Source organism: Ptychodera flava, chromosome 3 (assembly GCF_041260155.1).
Source record: "Ptychodera flava strain L36383 chromosome 3, AS_Pfla_20210202, whole genome shotgun sequence".
NCBI classification, from domain to species: Eukaryota; Metazoa; Hemichordata; class Enteropneusta; family Ptychoderidae; genus Ptychodera; species Ptychodera flava.
In genome coordinates, this window is record NC_091930.1 from 38,823,089 (window position 1) to 38,843,302 (window position 20,214).

Sequence of the window (20,214 nt, forward strand, 5' to 3'; positions counted from 1 at the left end):
GAGACAAATGGCAATGATTTAAGCTAGAACACCTCTCGGTTACAGATATTCGAACTCTCAAATTTTGACAATTCTTTTCTGACCCTCCACTTGTTGGGGTTCGTTTTAAAGTTAGATTTACTGTTACAATGTTGCAAATTTTCCTATACTTCCCGGAGCTTCAATTGAGACATTTTGTTAACCGACGCTTTCTGATAAAAAGATTAGAAACCATGGTTACATATGGAAAACAAGTGAACTTTTGCAAACGGAGCGATTACAATGCCGTGTTACAGTCACTTCCAATAATTGTACAAAACAGCAATATTGATAGGGTAGCATCTGTAGTATTTTATACAGTCTTACTATGTTTTTGTCACAGATTTCTGTTTTACTTTTACGATACACATGACTTCGCTTATCAGCAAAGCCTGTGTAATCTGCACTGTTATACGTTATATGCAGGTTGAATCAGGTATATTCAAAGTTATTGAATATTTCATATCATATCACACAAAAATAGCGAAGCTTGTGTCCATACAGTTCTGCGTTGAAAGTCACATACTGACATGCTACAAAATGCATTACGTAAGTAATAAGGAATAAGTATCGTGTTTCCTCACACACTAACTAAATATACTGAAAATTATCGGAAGATTAAGGTTGATCTTTCAATGGATACTGATCCATGCATGATATGTTGCTTTTGAAAGACGAGAGTATAGCACCATGCTTCATTCATTTTACCAATCTTGAACAAACGCTTGTTTGCCTGGTTGGTCTCGTTTGATCGACGACCAACTTAACAAAACCATCTTCATCACTTACTCTTTTTTCTCCTATTAATATTACAACATTACGGTTTTGTTGAAAATTTTGAAAGAACAATTTAGTCGTTCCTCAGTATTTCAGCCATAGAGAGCGTTCCCTAGTCTAAGGACGATTTTGTGCTCATACAACCTGATTTGACCCCTCGTAGCCATGCTATTGTAAATTCAAGTTAGTGAGCAACGGCAAGCGCGCAAATGCGACCAAAAGACAATTTAAATCCCTACTATTTAGAAGGAAACAGTAAATTTTACAAAAAATACGCCTATCAAACGTACGCGAAAGATGGATGACTATTTGTCAGCAGTGGGTCACTAGATTTTAAAATCAGAAACGATTTTGAGAGGTAATTATATTAACCGCTCGACTCCAGCGTTGCAATCGCAATATGCACAGGCCATTCCATACGATGCACCTCTGCATTTACTGAAAGGCCCGGCCGCAATTGAGAAGTATATGATCAAACTCTCAATACTATAGAGCTGCAGTCATTTATTGGTCTACATGTACTAGTGAATATTTGCATCCACTTTCAGGTCTTGTGTACTAATATAGATATTCGCTTTTCAAATGCAGTGCTATCTCTTTTGTTCTTGATGTTTACAAAATGCCAACCAACTTGTCAGAAAGTAGAAAATACACCATGCATAAAAAATCGTTTACAGTGATACTGTTGCGGTTATTGACTTGACAGGGTAGAAATGATAGGTCGTAGAAAAAGGTCATTTGAAGTAAGTGGTTTTTTAGTAGAAAAATCGCGACCATTTTCTCGGAATTTCTGAGAGAAAATGTGTTCCAGAAAAATCGAATTATGACAGTCTTTTTAACAAAGATTTTCAAAAATCCAAAACAAAAACGGCTATTTTCTTCGGGTTTTCGACGTTCTATGTAGTCGCTCCTACATATTGCGATTTGCGCATGTGTGGTACCAATTCGGGCAGCACAAGAACGACTCCTTTACTAGGTTCATATCATTTGTTTGTTCATTGATGGATTTGCGTGACTGGCGCGCGTCCAGGCACTAGTAATTCGTAGTTCCCAGGTTAATTTCCGAGACGTCGAGTGAGTTTCCGCCATGGCGCCGGCGTCCGTTCGAATAGTTGTTTTTGTCGCCACTCTAGTTGGCCGTATTGCCGCCGAAGACCCGATCGTAGAGTTGAAATTAGGTAAAGTCGCTGGTAGGGTGGTCGAGTTCGCGCACAAAGACGTCGACGTAAAAAGCACAGTGCACGTCTTTCAAGGCATACCTTACGCCGAGCCACCGATTGGTGACCTTAGATTCCGAACACCAAAGCCCAAAGGCCCTTGGGAGGGGCTCCGCGATGCAAAGGAACTTAGCAAGGCGTGTATACAACCCCCTTTACCAATTTTTCCGTTGGACGAGCCACAGAGTGAAGACTGTCTATACTTGAACATCTATGCACCACAGGATGAGGTGAGTTTTTAAATTAGTTATGTGTTGTAATGTGCATCATCCAATTCGCAATGACCGATAGGGTAACATTCATTCTTTGTCAATTTTGACTGCCATACCTATGCCATCAGGTCTAGTTGTCTGTTCCTGACCATGCAGTGCACCACCGCCGTCGTCCATGCATGGTTTCATTGCGACGTGTGTTAAGACGTGACCTATTTCACAGTCACTGTGCTCAAAGGTAGAGTTTCCGGTCCTCAACAAACACCCCTGGGACATTCACACGTGCACAGAACGATGCACGAATGTTGAGCCGTTGATAAATGCCTCAAAGGACGATTTCCAGGGCTACAATCAGAATGTCCATGTCTTGCCTTCGCTTTTGTTTCTACATTTAAAGGGTCATTCTACCTCACTTGGGGTAGAGTAACCGTGATTTAAGTAGCGTTTCAACATTTACTCAACAGCACAGGCTTTAGGACAACAGCTTTATCGTCAGCTGTCGTATAAATGTACAACGCTGATACCAGACTATTTAATACGAGTAGCATGCCGCCAAAATGCTTCAGTACTGTAGGACAGCCACGATATTTGACGGTGGCCAGTATGCACCAAAGATCAAAACGTGCAAATACATTGACCTAACCTTTGGCCGAACATCGTGCTGCGCTCACGCCATTTCAGATCGTCTCAGGCCTCTACTTTTTATTGTTCAATCCTCCTGTACAAAGATTACATATATTGCATTTCTGGCAGTCCAGATTACTACTGACGTGTTGATTGGAATCTTGCAAACGGCCGGACAAGATTTCGACAAAATCGAACTGTTCTATCAACGCGGAACAGCAGAGGCTAGGGGTACGAATTTTTCACATATGCTACCTGTTCGTGCATGACGTTACGAACGATATACTATCTGCCATCAAATTGTGCAAGCCATTCATCAGTGAGGTTCGCAGTGAGCTGATGGGATATTCGTTCATTTACCACTTTTTGAGCGTGTAAAAGTTCAAACGTGCATGAAAAATACGGCCAGTCCTGACGGTCTTTGTAAATGTTCCTGGGGTTGTTCCTAGCATTTGCACATGCTTTCAGAAGAAAACAAAAATCTAAAATATGCACAACAAAACTGTCCTAAATGTAAAACCAATTGCAGGGCAAAATTTCATATTTGTCGCAATTCAACAAATTGCAGATTGGTCAGAAGATAAAAAGCGATGTAATTATTCCTCCTGGCCTAGCTGCTATCGTTTCTTCGAATTCAAGGAAGCTTTCAGTCATAAAGGACAGGAGTAGGGCGGGTAAATTCTTCTTTTTTACTTCAGCCAAAGTCTGTTATGAACCCGTTATTTCCAGCACTCTTTGGACTCTAGAGCCTTAATGATAGTCTTGCCAAGGCAAGATGTCTTTAAGGAGGATAATATTAGTATTCATGATGCATGAATGATGTCAGAGAAAATTGTCCTTAGGATGACTCTATTACCCGAAATAAATGAATACACCAAGGCTTGATGAGGTGTATCCCGACCTTATTTGCCATGTGAAAAATACTAACAAACCCATCTTATGTTTCTCCATTCCAGGACCCTACCCCACCTCCTCCCCCGACAATTTCGGGAGGACTCCAACCCGATTTTGCTAGCCTACCGTTGCCATCATAGTCAGTGAATGCTTCTAAATAAAACCAGATATGAACTGAAAATGCTCACGTGTTTCAGTATATATTGCATTTGCCGGTGAATTTAAATTTTGCCATATGTTTGCAACTTCATTGAAAGTGTTATCAACAACATCATGAACAATACACAATTAATTCCGAAATTCATTTAAGTATATAAATATGTTATTAGCTGAAATAAAATAAACTAAATTTCTTTGATCGCTGTCATTGTATCACGACTTTATATAGCAAGTGTAATTGTCTTTGGTCAAGTCTATCAAGCTATATATGCCAAACTATGAAAGCTGATTAGATATGCAAATTATGCATTAGTTGACATACAAAATGCAAGATACATTTCACTTATACAACATAATTGTCTCATCAATGCACATAGAAAGTTTCATATACTTTTTAGAATCCTTCCAGGCTTATATCCCTGACTTGGAAAGTTAGTTATATATGTAAATTAGTAACTTGCTGGGGTTAAAATTCTAAACAACTTTCATTCATCTTTTATCATATTTATTCAATGTACATAAAAGGTTTCACTGACTTCGATGAAGTCAATTAAGATATAACCCTAATTAGAAAAGTTTTTTTTCAAATGAAAATTAGTAAAAAGATGTTCAACAAAATCAAAATTGACTCTTGGTAATATCATATCATAGTATCTATACATAGCAGGTTTCGTCAACTTTGGTCACATCAATCCAAATACACATCCTTATTAGGAAAGTTCATTAAATACGCAAATTAGTAGTTAGCTAAAATAAAAATGCTAAATGACTTCAATAATGTCATATCGTAGTTATCTTCAATTTACAAATTTATAAAGTACGTTTTGTCAACTTTGACTAAGCAAATCCAGATATATCTCTCTAATTAGGGAAGTTCGTTAAATATGCAAATTAGTAAGTACATGTTCTAACCGACTTTTGGTCATTATAGTTTCTTCAATGTAAAAAGCAGGTTATCAATTTTGATCAAGTCCATCTTGATATGTATCCCCAGAAGAAAGTTCATTAAAAACCCAAATTAGGAATTGGCTGAAGTAAAGATCCTTAATATATTAAGTAATGTTGTATCATAGTATATATCCATGTACATAACGTATTTCATCAACTTTTGTCGAGTCAATCAAAATATATATCACTAATTAAGAAAGTTCAGTAAATATGCAAATCAGGGATTGGCTGAGGTGAAAATGTATAATCACTGTTTGATGTTCGATCATAGTATCTTCAATATCCGTACAAAGTTTCGTCAATTTTGATCAAATTCAGATATATATCCCTAATTAGGAAATTTCATCAAATATGAAAATTAGCACTTGTTTCTTGTCACACCTTTCTGTCTTTCATAGGGGTAAAGCATTGTGTGATCAATTTCTATGGCAAATCTCATCCAATTCTATGTCTTTTTATTTCTAAAATCATTAATTATGCAAATGAGCATGAACTATGCGAGCAACACGAACCAAAATCTAATCAGTTTTTCCCATTAGCATATGGTACATGTCTACCAACTCAGAGTTGAATCTGTTCAGTAATTCTTTAGTTTCGTGTAAACAGACAGACAGACAGAGAGAGAGAGAGAGGGAGAGAGAGAGACATTGGTACGACTCAAGCTTACGTGTGTGAATGCGTGAGCTAAAAACAAGGCATCTACATTTATATCCATCAATACGAATGGTTCCCCGTCTGGTGATTGATAGAACGGTAGTTCTTTAAGTTTGAAGTGCCAAAAACAAGGTATGGACGAAAGTGGTGATTGTCGACAAGCCTTTATGGTCGCAGCGTGTATCTTACAAGGGCTCTGGGTCATTTTATGACGGTTGTAGTTGATAAAATATGGTGGAATAATGCCCTTTATACAATCAATCATGCAATAAAACTTAAAAGGGCTTTCTGTGACGTAATTAGAGAAAAGGCTCACTTGCAAACGTACCTTTGCTTCAACTTGAATCGATAAGGAAAGTCTTCTAGGATAGGTTAAAGATGACCGCAATTCTAAGTGTATTTTTATAACTTCATTCACTCAGTCCGGTAAGCTACCGGTGATGGTATGGATTCATGGCGGCGCTTTCTTCATGGGCTCCGGGGGAACACACTACGACGGAACAGCTCTGGCTGCTCTTGGTGACGTCATCTTGGTGGCAATCAATTATCGACTTGGTCCCTTTGGCTTTTTATCCACTGGTATGAGTTCCTCTCTTGTCTTCGTCACGGCTCACCGCAGATAAATTCTTGTCGGTGCAATATACTCACATAGTAGGTTGCCGGTAAAGGTTTATCCTCGTGACAGTATGCGTTAAAAAACAGACAACATGAATCGAAACAAAAGACACAAAAACTGATCTGAATGCCATATTATTTTCTTCTTTATTACAATGCACTTAAGGTCTGAAATAAACATAAAATCAGAGAAGGTGAAGGCGAAAAGATGTTTGAGGTAAACACACCGGGGTCTTATTCAAAACCTGAAATAAGTGCAATTGGATGTTGGTATTGTCAAAAAGCAAAGCAACAACATTTACAAGAACGTCTGAATTGTTCGTTTACGTTATCGTTTTCATGGTTCTGAGTTTTTTGTCACACACGCAACAATGTTGATTTGAAATCTTTATTGCATATCGCTTGTCCTTCAACAGGTGATGAACACGCCACCGGTAATTATGGTTTCCTCGATCAAGTGTTGGCTTTGCAGTGGGTTCAAGACAACATAGCAGGTAAAAGAGTGGCGACTGAAATTCAAACCATCGAATTCAGAATATTACGGCCAAAACAAGGATCTATGCGCCCGATGGCAGGTTACAAAATGTCCAACGCCAGGAGGGCAAATGGTCTCCTTCCTCGAGGGTACAAAGCGAGGAAATAGGACAAGAAAAAAGAGACAACAGGTAAAAATGGTTCGTACACAAAACAAGCTTTAGAAGCAGTATTCTTTATTCTTTTTCATATTTCAATGCCCATTCATGTGTCCCCGTGTGTGAATCCCACAGTTGTCGAGTTGAAAATAGTTTTGGTTCACTATGAGTCAAACGATGGCTATGCTACCCACTACGTCATCGACGAGGTACCATTTAATCCTACGGAGCGGAGCGCGACCTTCGATATACCGGGCACGTACGTAATAACCATGTTTATGGACTATGTTCCTTCAAATAAAATGTCTTTTCAAATACTCTGTAGCTAGAGCACACCTGTCATCATCTTCAACTTGATCGTTCTCTTTCTGCCTTGTTTCTTCCACAGCCTTCGGTGGAGACGCCTCCAAAGTGACGATATGCGGCGAAAGTGCAGGTGCAATGAGCTCCGAACACCTAGTGTTATCTCCTTTGACAGACGGCTTATTCCATCGAGCAATTCTACAGGTAGGCGTATCAAAACATTGACCCGGTAGGGTTAATGAAACCATTTGTCAGAAGTTTTTTTTTGAGAAAAAGTGTAACCTCTACTGGGTGCGAGACAATCTCTGTACTGAGTGTCAGTGGAGTCGTTTTGTTAATTAAAATTAAACTTTTTATTCTCAGTAGTCTTTTTATCAAACATCGTCAAACTATAAGGGGGTAATAAATATGACTGGCAGAATTAACGATTTCCCATATTCACTTAATGATCTGTATGCGTTAGTTGAGAATGCGTAGCTGTATAATAGTGGCATCATTCGTTCACGTAATAATGGAAAACTGCAACTGAAAAATATGCCGGTTTCATTACATGTCTGTACGTTCATCAATAATTACATTATTCCCTAAGGCCTTCTTTTTCTGAGACTCTGTCTTTCGTCTTGAGTTCCACACATGTCTGCCTGTTTACGTTGGCCTCTCCTGTCATCTCGGTCTATTTTTGTCTTTCTTTACCTTTCTGTCTATCATTGTGTCTGTCTTTCTGAAGACTATGTCTCGTTCTATTTTTATTTCAATTTCTGTTATCTTTTCATGTCGGTCTGTCAATGTGTCCTCATTCCATCTCTCTCTGTCTGAATATCCCTGTCTCCCTCTTTCCCTCTTCTGTCTCTCAAATTATATCTTCTTTCGGTATCTCTTTTCTGTGTCTTTCTGTCAGTCTGTCTGTCTGTCTGTCTGTTTGTCGACAGCAGTTACCGACTAGCCAGCGCCATCACCCCACGATCTATGCAACTACCACTAAAGCGACAGTCTGCTGAAGATTATCCTTCAACTTATAAGTTGATATGTATATGTCCACAGACTCTGAGCAAGTCAAATATATGACGCAAGCAAATACAAATACATACAAATAGTCTCTCTCTCTCTCTCTCTCTCTCTCTCTCTCTCTCTCTCTCTCTCTCTCTCTCTCTCTCTCTCCTAGAGTGGAACAGCGTCAACGCCAGGATATTTCAACACAGATGTAGCCTGGCAGAACAAGATAGCTCACGGTTTCGGTAAGCTGGTCGGATGCGAGAAGGAAACGTCCGAGGAGTTGGTTGAATGTCTTCGTAGCGTGCCTGCTGAATATCTAAGGGATCCAAGCGATTTAAACACAGTGAGAAGTAACCGTACCTTTGTGTATATGCGCTAAATTATATGATTAGGTGTCAGGGCGACCATGTGTGAATCACTTTCATTGTTGATTTTTAAAGCTAAAGTGTCACCAACTGTATAATATACGCTAGGCCTAAAACTTCATTAATAATTTGCTGTAGCAATAAACAAAATTTACACTGTTTATGAGACCGGTGAGATTAAAATGTGCTAACACTGCCGCCAAGACCAATCCATTAATATCGACATATAATTAAACGCCCGCGACGTCGAACATCTGTGGAGATATTATGGATATGACGATCCCAGACGAATTCCCTGAAGGCTGTCATTATTAGGAATTTCACGATGACGATAATCTTCACATTAGATCAATGATGTGGAAAACAGAACTCCAGACACGTGAAAAACCAGACAGACCTCACTGTAGATCAGAATGCCAAAGTAGTAATAGGCAGACAGAGAAATAAAAAAAAAACTTAACGATAGCTTTATAAGTTGAAATAGGCAGACAAACAAACAGAAAAACTTACAGAAAAAAATGCATAGATTGACAAATATGAGATAGATAGATAGACAGATAGATAAATAGATAGATAGATAGATAGATGGATACATACATATATACACACATACATACACATACATACATACACACACATACATACATACATTCATACGTACATATATACATACATACATACATACATACATACATACATACATACATACATACGTACGTATGCGTACGTACATACATACATACATACATACATACATACATACATACATACATACATATATACATACATACATACATACATACATACATACATACATACATACATACATGCATACATACATGCATGCATGCATGCATGCATGCATGCATACATACATACATACATACATACATACATACATACATACATACATACATACATACATACATACATACATACATACATACATACATACATACATACATACATACATACATACATACATACATACATACATACATACATACATACATACATACATACATACATACATACATACGCAGGCACCGTGCACGCAGGCACGCACACATACATACATACATACATACTGTTATGTAGGTCATTTCCCCCACACTCATCATGACCTGAGTTCAATTAGTCTAGAACATTCTCAAGGTCACTGCCCTTGATGACCTCACAACCTTGAATTCAATTAGTCATGTTTGGAATGTTCTGGAAAGTTGATTAGTTGTGTAAGGGAGATAATTTTAGAACAGTAATTAGCATGTCAATAAAGTTCTAGATTGTTCTTATATGCCTTTATAAAAGGGACGTGCTCAGCTTCCAGTCAGACTTTTGGGATCGTGTCTCTTGTGTGTTACTAAACTCCAGCAGTAGTCATTCTCAAGACTTTTCAAGACCTTCACTGTCAACGCTGGATTTATACTGTGGACTTTGTGCAGCTTCAAGCCTGCAAGCCAAAGGACTGTTCATTCATCCGACTGACTGTTACAACTCTGAGACTGGAGCTTTGCCGTCCCAGCTGAGATAAGTAGTCTGTACACTTTTAAAGCTTGTACTCTATCCCTGACTTAGCAATTAGTTTTATTTTTGTAATAAATTTTGTTTAAACATTAACTGCTGAGTTCACCCTTTTGTTCGTTTTCTCTGCACGTAACAAATTGGGGGCTTGTCCGGGATACGAATATTTTGAGCCGTTTGACAACATTTTGCCTGCCTTTTCAAAAACTACAGTATACTGTGAACTCAGCGAAATTTAATCATGGCGGAATTTAAACCAGAGGAAATGGATGACCTTGATCAGGACACATTTGATTCCCTCAGAAAAGACGACCTCATAACACTGGCCAATTTCCTTAAAGTAGAAGTCAAAAGATCTATGCGCAAGAGGGAAATACAGTACCGTATTGCCAAACATCTAGTTGATTTAGGCCAATTTGAGGAATCCACCCTGAAAGATTATGAGCCCGAGTCTACCTCTGAACTCAGAAAATTAGAATTAGAAATGCAGACAAATTTGGAGATCAAGAAACTAGAATTACAAATAGAAAAAGAAAAAATACAAATGCAGTTAGAAATGGAAGAAAGACAGAGAGAGAAAGATAGGCAGGAAAGATTAGAAATGAAACGTTTAGAGCTTGGACAGTCAGGAAAATCCTTCCCTTCACACGGTTTTGACATCACTAAGCATTTCAGGTTAGTTCCCCCTTTCCAAGAAAAGGATGTTGATAAATATTTCCTTCATTTTGAGAAAATTGCCCAGAGTCTGAATTGGCCTAGGAAGCCCTGGTCAATGATTTTTCAGAGTGCTTTTGTGGGTAAAGGCTGAGAAATTTACATTCAGTTATCAGTAGACCAGCCTTCAGATTATGATTCCGTGAAGGATTTAATCCTAAAGGGCAATGAGTTGGTGCCTGAAGCTTACTGTCACTCAGAAATTTAGGGATTGTGAGAAAGCGAAGGATCAAACTTATCTTGAATTTGCTCGAACCAAGGAACAACTGTTTGATCGGTTGTGTTCTTCTGAGGAAAGGTCAGTCAGAATTATGACAAATTACGACAACTTGTTTTGATTGAGGAATTCAAAAGGTGCATCCGGAGTGACATCAAAACGTTTATCAATGAACAAAAGGCAGATACATTGGAGGTTGCTGCACGTTTGGCCGATGATTATTCATTGACACACAAATCTTCATTTCTCAGCAAACCATCCCAGTCCTTTTCCTACAGAAACAATGCAGGTAAATTTAACTCCTCCTTTTCATCCAAGAATTTCTCAAAGGAGAGAAGGAAATCAAATGGTAACAGTTCACACAGTTCAAGTAACACTCCCACATCATCAGATCCCAAGTCTCAATCTCCTTCTGACAAACAGTTTGGTACACTTTCTTGTAATTATTGTAAGAAAGACGGCCATTTAATGTCAGATTGTTTCAAATTGAAAAGAAAACGTGAAGGTCAAAGTGGTCAAAGGGGATCTAAGCCAAACGGCTTTATTTCTTCATCAACTCAATTAGAGTCTAATAATGTGTGCAACACATTTTCTGAGGTTTAAACCCCTCTTATCCCCAATTAATGAGGTCAAGGTCAATTCTTCTCAAGATAGCATTATGGGTATTTTCGAACCATTTATTCATGATGGTTTTATATCACTTTCTAGTGATTTCTCTTCCGCTACCCCTGTCAAAATTTTAAGAGATACCGGGGCTTCCCAGTCTCTTTTGTTGGCAGATACCCTGCCGTTTTCTGAAAGTCATTTTCAGGTTCTAAAGTTCTTATTAAGGGGGTAGATTGTAATGACTACATTCCTGTTCCTCTCCATAATGTCTATTTGTCTTCGGACTTTGTTTCTGGACCTGTGGCTTTAGGTATTAGGCTTTTTTTGCCTTTTGAAGGGATTCACCTTCTTCTTGGAAACGACCTTGCTGGGGACAAGGTCATTACTAATCCACTTGTGACTGATAATCCTAGTTTAGATCAGGATCCAGAGCCAATTGAACAAGAGATACCCGATTTATTTCCTTCATGTGCCATTACTCGAGCCATGTCAAAGAAAACTTCCGAGAATCAAAATACTCTCAAAAATAATGTCACAGATGTTGACTTAAATGACACCTTTCTCAGTCAGGTGTTTGACACGGATCATTCCGTTATCCCTCGTGGATTTGAAACTTCCAGTAAAACTTCTGCTGACCAAAGTCAGACATTTTCTAGATCAAATCTCATTGCAGAACAACACAAAGACCCAGATATTTTGTCTTTGTTGACAGGGTAGATGATGAAGGTAAAACTTCAGATAGCTCTGTTTCCTATTATACAAAGTCTGGTATTCTCATGCGTAAATGGAGACCTCCAGATGTCTTGGTTGATGACGATTGGGCTATAAAACATCAAATTGTGGTTCCAAAGCCCTATCGTGCTGAAATATTGCGCCTGGCTCATGAAACCCCCTGGGCTGGTCATTTGGGAGTAAGGAAAACTTATCATAAATTCTCAGTCACTTTTATTGGCCTAATCTCAGGCAGGATGTAGCACATTTCTGTAAAACTTGTCACACATGTCAAATGGTAGGAAAGCCAAATCAGACCATTCCAAAGGCCCCCTTTACAGCCAATTCCTGCATTTCAAGAACCATTTAGTAGGATACTAATAGACTGTGTTGGGCCCCTACCAAAAACAAGATCAGGAAATGAGTACATGCTGACAATAATGTGTACATCAACTCGGTTCCCCGAAGCCATACCACTGAGAAATATAAAGACAAAGACTATAGTGAGAGCTTTAGTCAAATTTTTCACTTTATTTGGCCTCCCTAAATGTGTCCAGTCCGATCAAGCTCCAACTTTATGTCTGGTATTTTTCAACAAGTAATGGATCAGCTAGGCATTAAACAGTATAGGTCATCCGCCTATCATCCAGAAAGTCAGGGTGCTCTTGAGCGATTTCATCAAACTTTGAAAAACATGGTTAGGACCTACTGTTTTGACACAGAGAAGCAGTGGGATGAAGGAATTCATTTTCTGCTCTTTGCTGTTAGAGAGTCAATTCAAGAGTCTCTTGGTTTTAGCCCATTTGAGCTTGTATTTGGACATACAGTCCGTGGCCCACTTAAGCTAGTTAAAGAGAAATTCCTATCAGACGATGATGATTGTCTGAATATTTTGCAATATGTGTCAGATTTTCGTACAAAACTCTCTAAAGCATGTGAATTAGCCAGAGAAAATCTTGAGTCATCTCAGCAGTCAATGAAAACCAAATATGATAAAAGCACTTCAAAACGGAAGTTTGAACCAGGTCAAAAGTTCTTGTTCTACTTCCAATTCCTGGCAAACCACTCCATGCTCGTTACTTTGGGCCATACCTAATTGATAAGAAATTGAGTGATTTAAATTACATCATAATAACACCTGACACGCGAAAACAAAAACAGCTATGTCACATAAATATGCTTAAGCCATATTTAGATAGGGATAATCCTACTAAGACAAAGCCTGTCAGTGCAGTCAGTTCAAACCATTATGAAGATAGTGATACTGAAACTGACTTGAGTGAAAATACTCTAAACTCAAAGCTGGGCTCGGTCAAGCTTCAGAACTCAGAAATCCTGGAGAAGCTGGAGTCTACAAAGTTGGCACACCTCCAGCCAGAACAACAACAACAGGTGAAAGAACTGCTCCATGAATATAAACACCTGTTTCAAGATGTTCCAACGAGGACAACGTCATCTATCACGACGTTGATGTTGGGGACAGTAAGCCTGTAAAACAACATCCATACAGACTGAACCCAACAAAAGCGAAATATCTCCAGGAAGAAGTCAAATACCTGCTGGACAATGACTTTATTGAACCCAGTAAAAGTAACTGGAGTTCGCCGTGTATACTTGTTCCCAAATCAGATCACAGTTATCGTATGTGCACGGACTTTAGGAAGGTCAACACTTTAACAAAGACAGACACTTTCCCAATCCCGAGGATTGATGACTGCATCGACCGAGTGGGAAAAGCCAAGTATGTGACGAAATTTGACCTACTGAAGGGATTTTGGCAAGTCCCTCTGACGGATCGTGCTCGTGAAATATCCGCCTTTGTTACACCAGACGGATTGTTCCAGTACAAGGTGATGCCATTTGGAATGAAGAACTCTCCGGCAACGTTCCAACGGTGATCAACGACGTCATATCCGGGCTAGACGGGTGTGCAGCCTACGTTGACGACGTCGTTCTGTATAGTGACACCTGGGAGGAACACATCAAGCTCATGCGGAAGTTCTTTGAGAGACTGAGCAAAGCAATGTTGACTGTCAACCTTGCCAAATCTGAGTTTGGTTGGGCTAGGGTAACTTACCTCGGACATACTGTAGGACAGGGTGAGGTAAAACCTGTTGATGCCAAAATCAGTGCCATTTCAAGTTTTCCCATACCAAACTGCAAACGACAACTGATGCGCTTTCTCGGTATGGCTGGTTACTACAGAAAATTCTGTCCAAATTTCTCCACAATTACTGAGCCTTTGACTAACTTACTTAAAAAGAAAGTAAAGTTTGTTTGGTCAGAGCAATGCCAACAGGCATTTGATACACTTAAAGCCATACTGCAAAGTGCCCCAGTGTTGTCTGCACCAGATTTCACTTTGCCATTCAAATTAGCTGTAGATGCTAGTGATACGGCTGCTGGTGCTGTTTTATTGCAAGAGGATAGTCAGGTATAGATCATCCTGTTTGCTATTTTTCACGCAAATTTAACAAATCCAGAGAAACTACTCTACAATTGAGAAAAGAGTGTTTATCTTTGATATTAGCTTTACAGCATTTTGAAGTTTATGTTACTTCTTCAAATCAGCCAATAGTGGTTTATATTGATCACAACCCTCTTGTTTTTCTGCAGAAATTTAAAGGCAAAAATCAGAGATTGCTAAGATGGAGTTTAATGTTACAGGAGTTTAATCTTGACATTAGACATATCAAAGGCAGAGACAATTTAATTGCAGACTGTCTCTCTCGCATTTAGAGTTTATTGTTGTTCACTTTCAAGAAATTTATTGTTGTTCACTTTCAAGAAACTTTACTTTAGAGTAAAACAAAATTTGAGTACTTAAATCCTTTTCAAGATTACATTTGTAAAAGAAAGATTTTTCTTTGAAAAATTTTCTTTTTTTGAAGAGGGGGTGTGTTATGTAGGTCATTTCCCCCACACTCATCATGACCTGAGTTCAATAGTCTAGAACATTCTCAAGGTCACTGCCCTTGATGACCTCACAACCTTGAATTCAATTAGTCATGTTTGGAATGTTCTGGAAAGTTGATTAGTTGTGTAAGGGAGATAATTTTAGAACAGTAATTAGCATGTCAATAAAAGTTCTAGATTGTTCTTATATGCCTTTATAAAAGGGACGTGCTCAGCTTCCAGTCAGACTTTTGGGATCGTGTCTCTTGTGTGTTACTAAACTCCAGCAGTAGTCATTCTCAAGACTTTTCAAGATCTTCACTGCGAACGCTGGATTTATACTGTTGACTTTGTGCAGCTTCAAGCCTGCAAGCCAAAGGACTGTTCATTCATCCGACTGACTGTTACAACTCTGAGACTGGAGCTTTGCCGTCCCGGCTGAGATAAGTAGTCTGTACACTTTTAAAGCTTGTACTTTATCCCTGACTTAGCGATTAGTTTTATTTTCGTAATAAATTTTGTTTAAACGGAAACTGCTGAGTTCACCCTTTTGTTTTTTTCTCTGCACGTAACAATACATACATACGTACATACATACATACATACATACATACATACATACATACATACATACATACATACAGACAGACAGACAGACAGACAGACAGACAGACAGACGTACATGGTACACCCAGATAATATACTGCACAGTATTTCTGTAATGTGCAAGGAATCGTCAAGCAAGTGAGACAATGGCCGCAACTATTGGTAGTATTTTAAGGGTTTGAGTTCAAGCAAAATTGTAAAGTTATTTTTCTAAGTTCTTAAAGCACGTTGAAATCCAAAGTGTTGATATTGTCAACAAAATGCATCATATGACATATTTTTTACTGAATGAACTGTAGGCTGGCCTAAAATGCAGTTGTCGACATCTTGCATCACACAACTACAGCCTGCGACGCAGCTGCACACGCTGGAACAGTCTTTGCAAAATTTCCATCGCTTCCAACACCAAAATTCTTGCAGGAATTCAACTTGTTCTTTTGATTCGATTCTTACCAATATACGTCCCATAAAGAGTGTTTTTAACCGTGTATACTGAATATGCTTCTGATACCAACCGACTCAGTTTCTTGCAATGCTTTGGTGATGTTGAATTTTTTTGTTTATGATGTTTAATGGGTTTTTTTTAATATTATTACCCAGGGACAACTAGCTAGTATCACTAGGCTTGGTCAGGATCTTGACTCAATCCCTTTTCCTGTAGTCATTGACGGAAAATTCGTGACAGCGTCCCCAGTGGATGTCGTTCGTGACGGTACTTTCCCGAAAAGAGGAATCGATTTGATGGTAGGGGCACTCGCTGATGAGGGACGGGTGTTAATATCTATGGCAATGCCCGACTTGGGAAATGACACTCATGTCTTCTTAAACAGAAATCTTTATGAAGCATTGTACCCTGCCATGATCGGACGCCACAAGAAGTCTAACCAAGCTGTTGTGGACGCTGTCAAGTTCATGTACGTCAACTGGGAAGACGCAGGCTCGGTCCAAGCCGATTACTTAGAAGCCCTAAGCCAGACCGTCGGCGACATGACGTTTGTGTGCCTTGCAGACCTCTCGGCGCGTGCGCACTCGGAGGGCAGGCTCTAATGTGTATTTGTATCACACGACACATGCGCCAGCCAAGTCCATGTTTCGGGTGAAATGGTTGAAAGCCACGCACGGGGAGGACATTTCCTTTGTCTTCGGTTGGCATTTCAACAGTGCGGTGAACTGGACAATGCCTGAAGATGATGCCAAGTTATCTCTACAGGTGATAAAGTATTGGACTAATTTTGCAAAAACAGGGTAAGATTGAAAATACTGTATTTTTTTGTTTCTCTTATCTTAACTCAACCTTAACATGCATTGTTTATAGTTTATTTCTATACATTTCCATTTAATATACTTTAGGGAACGAGCATAACTAACGATAGAGAGGGGCGAAAGAGAAATGGGGCACGAAAAAAGACCAGAGTGTTCACAGGGGGCCTTGGGAAATTCAAGAGTACCATAATATAAGGAGGGTCTACAAATTTCCAACCAATACAAATCATACCACTAAATCACTCTGAACAGGGCAGAAAACAAATCTTTCATAAGCCAGTTTTCTGAGGGTATCCAATAAAACAGCTGTGTTTCAACGACTGATGATCATTTACAGTTGCTGATCGCTGTAATACTGTTGTGAAAATGAGAAATTCCAAATCAATTTTTTGTACACTATCGCCCTCTTAATCACAGTCTATTGAAGAGCATCCTTAATGCACAGACATTGCCAGTTTTGTATTGTAAACAAACTGTTCATAGTTTGCGTAATAGACAACCATGTATCGGAAAATGACACTTTGGGTTAAAATTTCAAATCAAATTTCCTTTTCAAATTTGTACTTCTAATCACCATATTCTAGTGAATTACATTTATTTCAATTGTCAAACATAAATATCTATAAATGCACAAATATATCTGGTTTTGTTTGGGGACACCACTGTCAATAGTTTGTACCATAGACTATCACATACAGAGAAATGACACTTTCAGGTGAAATTCCCTCATTGATCAAATTTCTTGAACAGAAATGCGCTTTAAATTACCTTACTCTCGTAAGTACATTAATGTTTAAAATAAGATATGAGTAGGAGCTTATTGGTACGTTAGTGCCTGTCGGCTCTACATTTTGAAATTGGCAGGAGGGGTCACAAAACTTTCCTTGCCAACGGAGGGAGGAAGATCTCGGTATTTTGGATAACTTGGGGGGGGGGACGAAAAATGTTGATGAAATATTTTCTCTCCTACCTGCCGTTAATTATGCTAGATTCCTTATATGTATTTGTATTATATGTATTCCTGACGGAGAGAGAGAGAGGGGGGGAGGGACTATGAAACTATTTGTATGTATTTGTATTTGTATGCTGTATATTTGACTTGCCCAGAGTCTTAGGGCATGTAAATATCAACTTATAAGTTGAGGGAATGAACTTCTGCAGACTGTCGCGTTAGTGCTATGGTTTTGCATAGATCATGGGGTGATGGCGTTGGCTAGCCAGTAACTGCTGCCGACAAAATCCACGACTGGGGCCAGTCTACGTGTATATGTGCCTCGTTATATTAACCTCTCAAATATTCTGAAAATATTTTTTATATAAAAATTTTCATTCAACTTCAGAAACCCCAACTTATCAGATGGTGACGCACAATTGACAGAAGATGAGAAGCAAACAGACTGGCCACTCTTCAAAGTACCCGGATTAGAGTACAAAGACCTGTCACTAAAGATGGAAACCAAACGAGCTCTAAAAGCCAAGGAGTGTGCATTCTGGAATGATTTCATTCCTAAGCTGATTAAACATACAGGTATTTTTAAAGCCAAGAATTTTAGTGAACCCGATGGAGTAAACAAGTAACGGACAAATGAACTGAAGTTGTCCTCGAGGTTTTGAGTTATCCAGTGATATTGAATTTGAAGCCTGTGAACCATACAGTCGACAGACAAACAAGCAGTTGAACACTCTGAGTTGATTTCACACTGTCGCCACCAAAACAAATGCTATTTATCAAAATTTAAAACCACCTACAAATAGAATGGTACGTCTCAAACATATAAAGGAGAGTGTAAGAGACAGGTGGAAAGTTGTAGCTCGATTCACGTCCACACCATCAATCTACCTATTTCTAATACGAGTCCATATTTTTTTTCCTCTGTAGACGCTGCGCAAGCGTGCCAGGCAGATGATGATGAAAAAGCAAAATACAAAGAAGAGCAAAATAAGCAGCCATATGGTGGAACCGTTTGACAACTTTTCATTTATATGCTGTATTCGAAGAGTGCCATCACAAAAAAGCTACTAAATCCCTTTACCTTTAGCGAATCTTGAAATTATCGGGGCTGAAGCAGAAAATTTCGGCAACAATAAAATGTACTGCATTTAATGTTTTTCAATGCCTTATTGTTTCGTTGTAAGGTCATTAGTTGTAAGGACATGACTGGTAAAAGCGGCGAAAGCTTGAAAAGGAGGATATCGATGATGACTTCAGGGTCTAGCCTTGGTAGTGCCTGGCGTCACGAGTTGTCATTTTACGAGAATGGCGACACAGACTATCGAACGTCCGAACTTCGCGAAATTCATTCTTACCTTATTGACCGTACAATTGGTTTGCTGCTGGGCATAGATTTGTTTCTGTATTTTATTTTGCCTTGCAGACTAATAAAGCGTTGATACGGGATACTGCTTACGTATGCATTGTGTCCGGAGGTACAAACGGCCATTGTTTGAGGTACAACATACCTCGAGGACAGTTATTCTGACTATCAAATTTTGATAAGGTTTTTCTGGTCTTCCACTTGTTAGGGTTCGTTTTAAAGTTCTTTGAGTTAGAATTGTTATCGAAAATTTATTTTCCTCCATAGAGGTAACACAGGGATGGCGGCCAATTAGAAATTAAAATATCAGTAAATGTCAGGCCATTTGTTTTTAACTGGTACCAAACTTTGAACGGCGACCCCTGATTTTTATCCTTGATTTGGTAAGAGTATGGTTTCAAGTTTCATTTAGGAAAGTTTTAGTAAACGTTTGTCTTTCACTTTCGAGGCGCATCATACCACCGTTAACAGTAGGGACGGTCTACAACACATTCGAAATCTCCTGAATATTATCGACAAGTTCACCGTTGTGCGAAGCGGTTTGGTTGGACTTGGTGAAGTGTGCGAATAAAAACTTACTTAGTGCATGCCATGTAGAGTAATCGCGCGCGACTGTTGTTTTATCTGACTGCGATGTTTATGAAATGAGGGCTAATGTGCAGCGCTGAATAAGATCTGGGGTAGCTGAATCTTACCAATATAATGAAAACAATACAATAGACTCCCTAAGTGGCTGTGAATAGTGAAAATGGGCCAATCAGAGAAAGAGCTTATTCAAGCTGCACATAAGCAGTGAAATGACCCAGCATTATTGCCGATCGCTTTCACTCACGCATGCGCAACTCCACTACCCAGAGTGATTCACCTCACACCGTGAAGCATGAAGAATCGTATTACGAAATCTCAGTCAAAACATTTCAAATACTAAGTCGGCCATATATCATTGCGTTAAAGC

At 39.0% G+C, this 20,214-nt stretch overlaps 1 protein-coding gene across 1 annotated transcript; it reads left to right on the forward strand.

The window, feature by feature from the left end:
- Positions 1 to 1,838: 1,838 nt before the first annotated feature.
- Positions 1,839 to 19,259, forward strand: LOC139129971 (carboxylesterase 1D-like). Its single transcript, XM_070695677.1, has 8 exons — positions 1,839 to 2,242; positions 5,926 to 6,082; positions 6,535 to 6,612; positions 7,139 to 7,257; positions 8,216 to 8,389; positions 16,282 to 16,926; positions 18,285 to 18,472; positions 18,824 to 19,259. The coding sequence occupies exons 1-6, from the start codon at positions 1,883 to 1,885 to the stop codon at positions 16,726 to 16,728; spliced, it is 1,335 nt and encodes a 444-aa protein (XP_070551778.1). The 5' UTR covers positions 1,839 to 1,882; the 3' UTR covers positions 16,729 to 16,926; positions 18,285 to 18,472; positions 18,824 to 19,259.
- Positions 19,260 to 20,214: the final 955 nt, after the last annotated feature.

What these genes read in the sequence shown, in the direction of transcription:
- LOC139129971 (XM_070695677.1), top strand. Translation starts at nt 1,883, where the DNA reads ATGGCGCCGGCGTCCGTTCGAATAGTTGTTTTTGTCGCCACTCTAGTT. An exon ending in GGTTCAAGACAACATAGCAG is followed by an intron (nt 6,613 to 7,138) that starts GTAAAAGAGTGG and finishes TTTCTTCCACAG; the next exon opens with CCTTCGGTGGAGACGCCTCC. An exon ending in ATCCAAGCGATTTAAACACA is followed by an intron (nt 8,390 to 16,281) that starts GTGAGAAGTAAC and finishes ATTATTACCCAG; the next exon opens with GGACAACTAGCTAGTATCAC.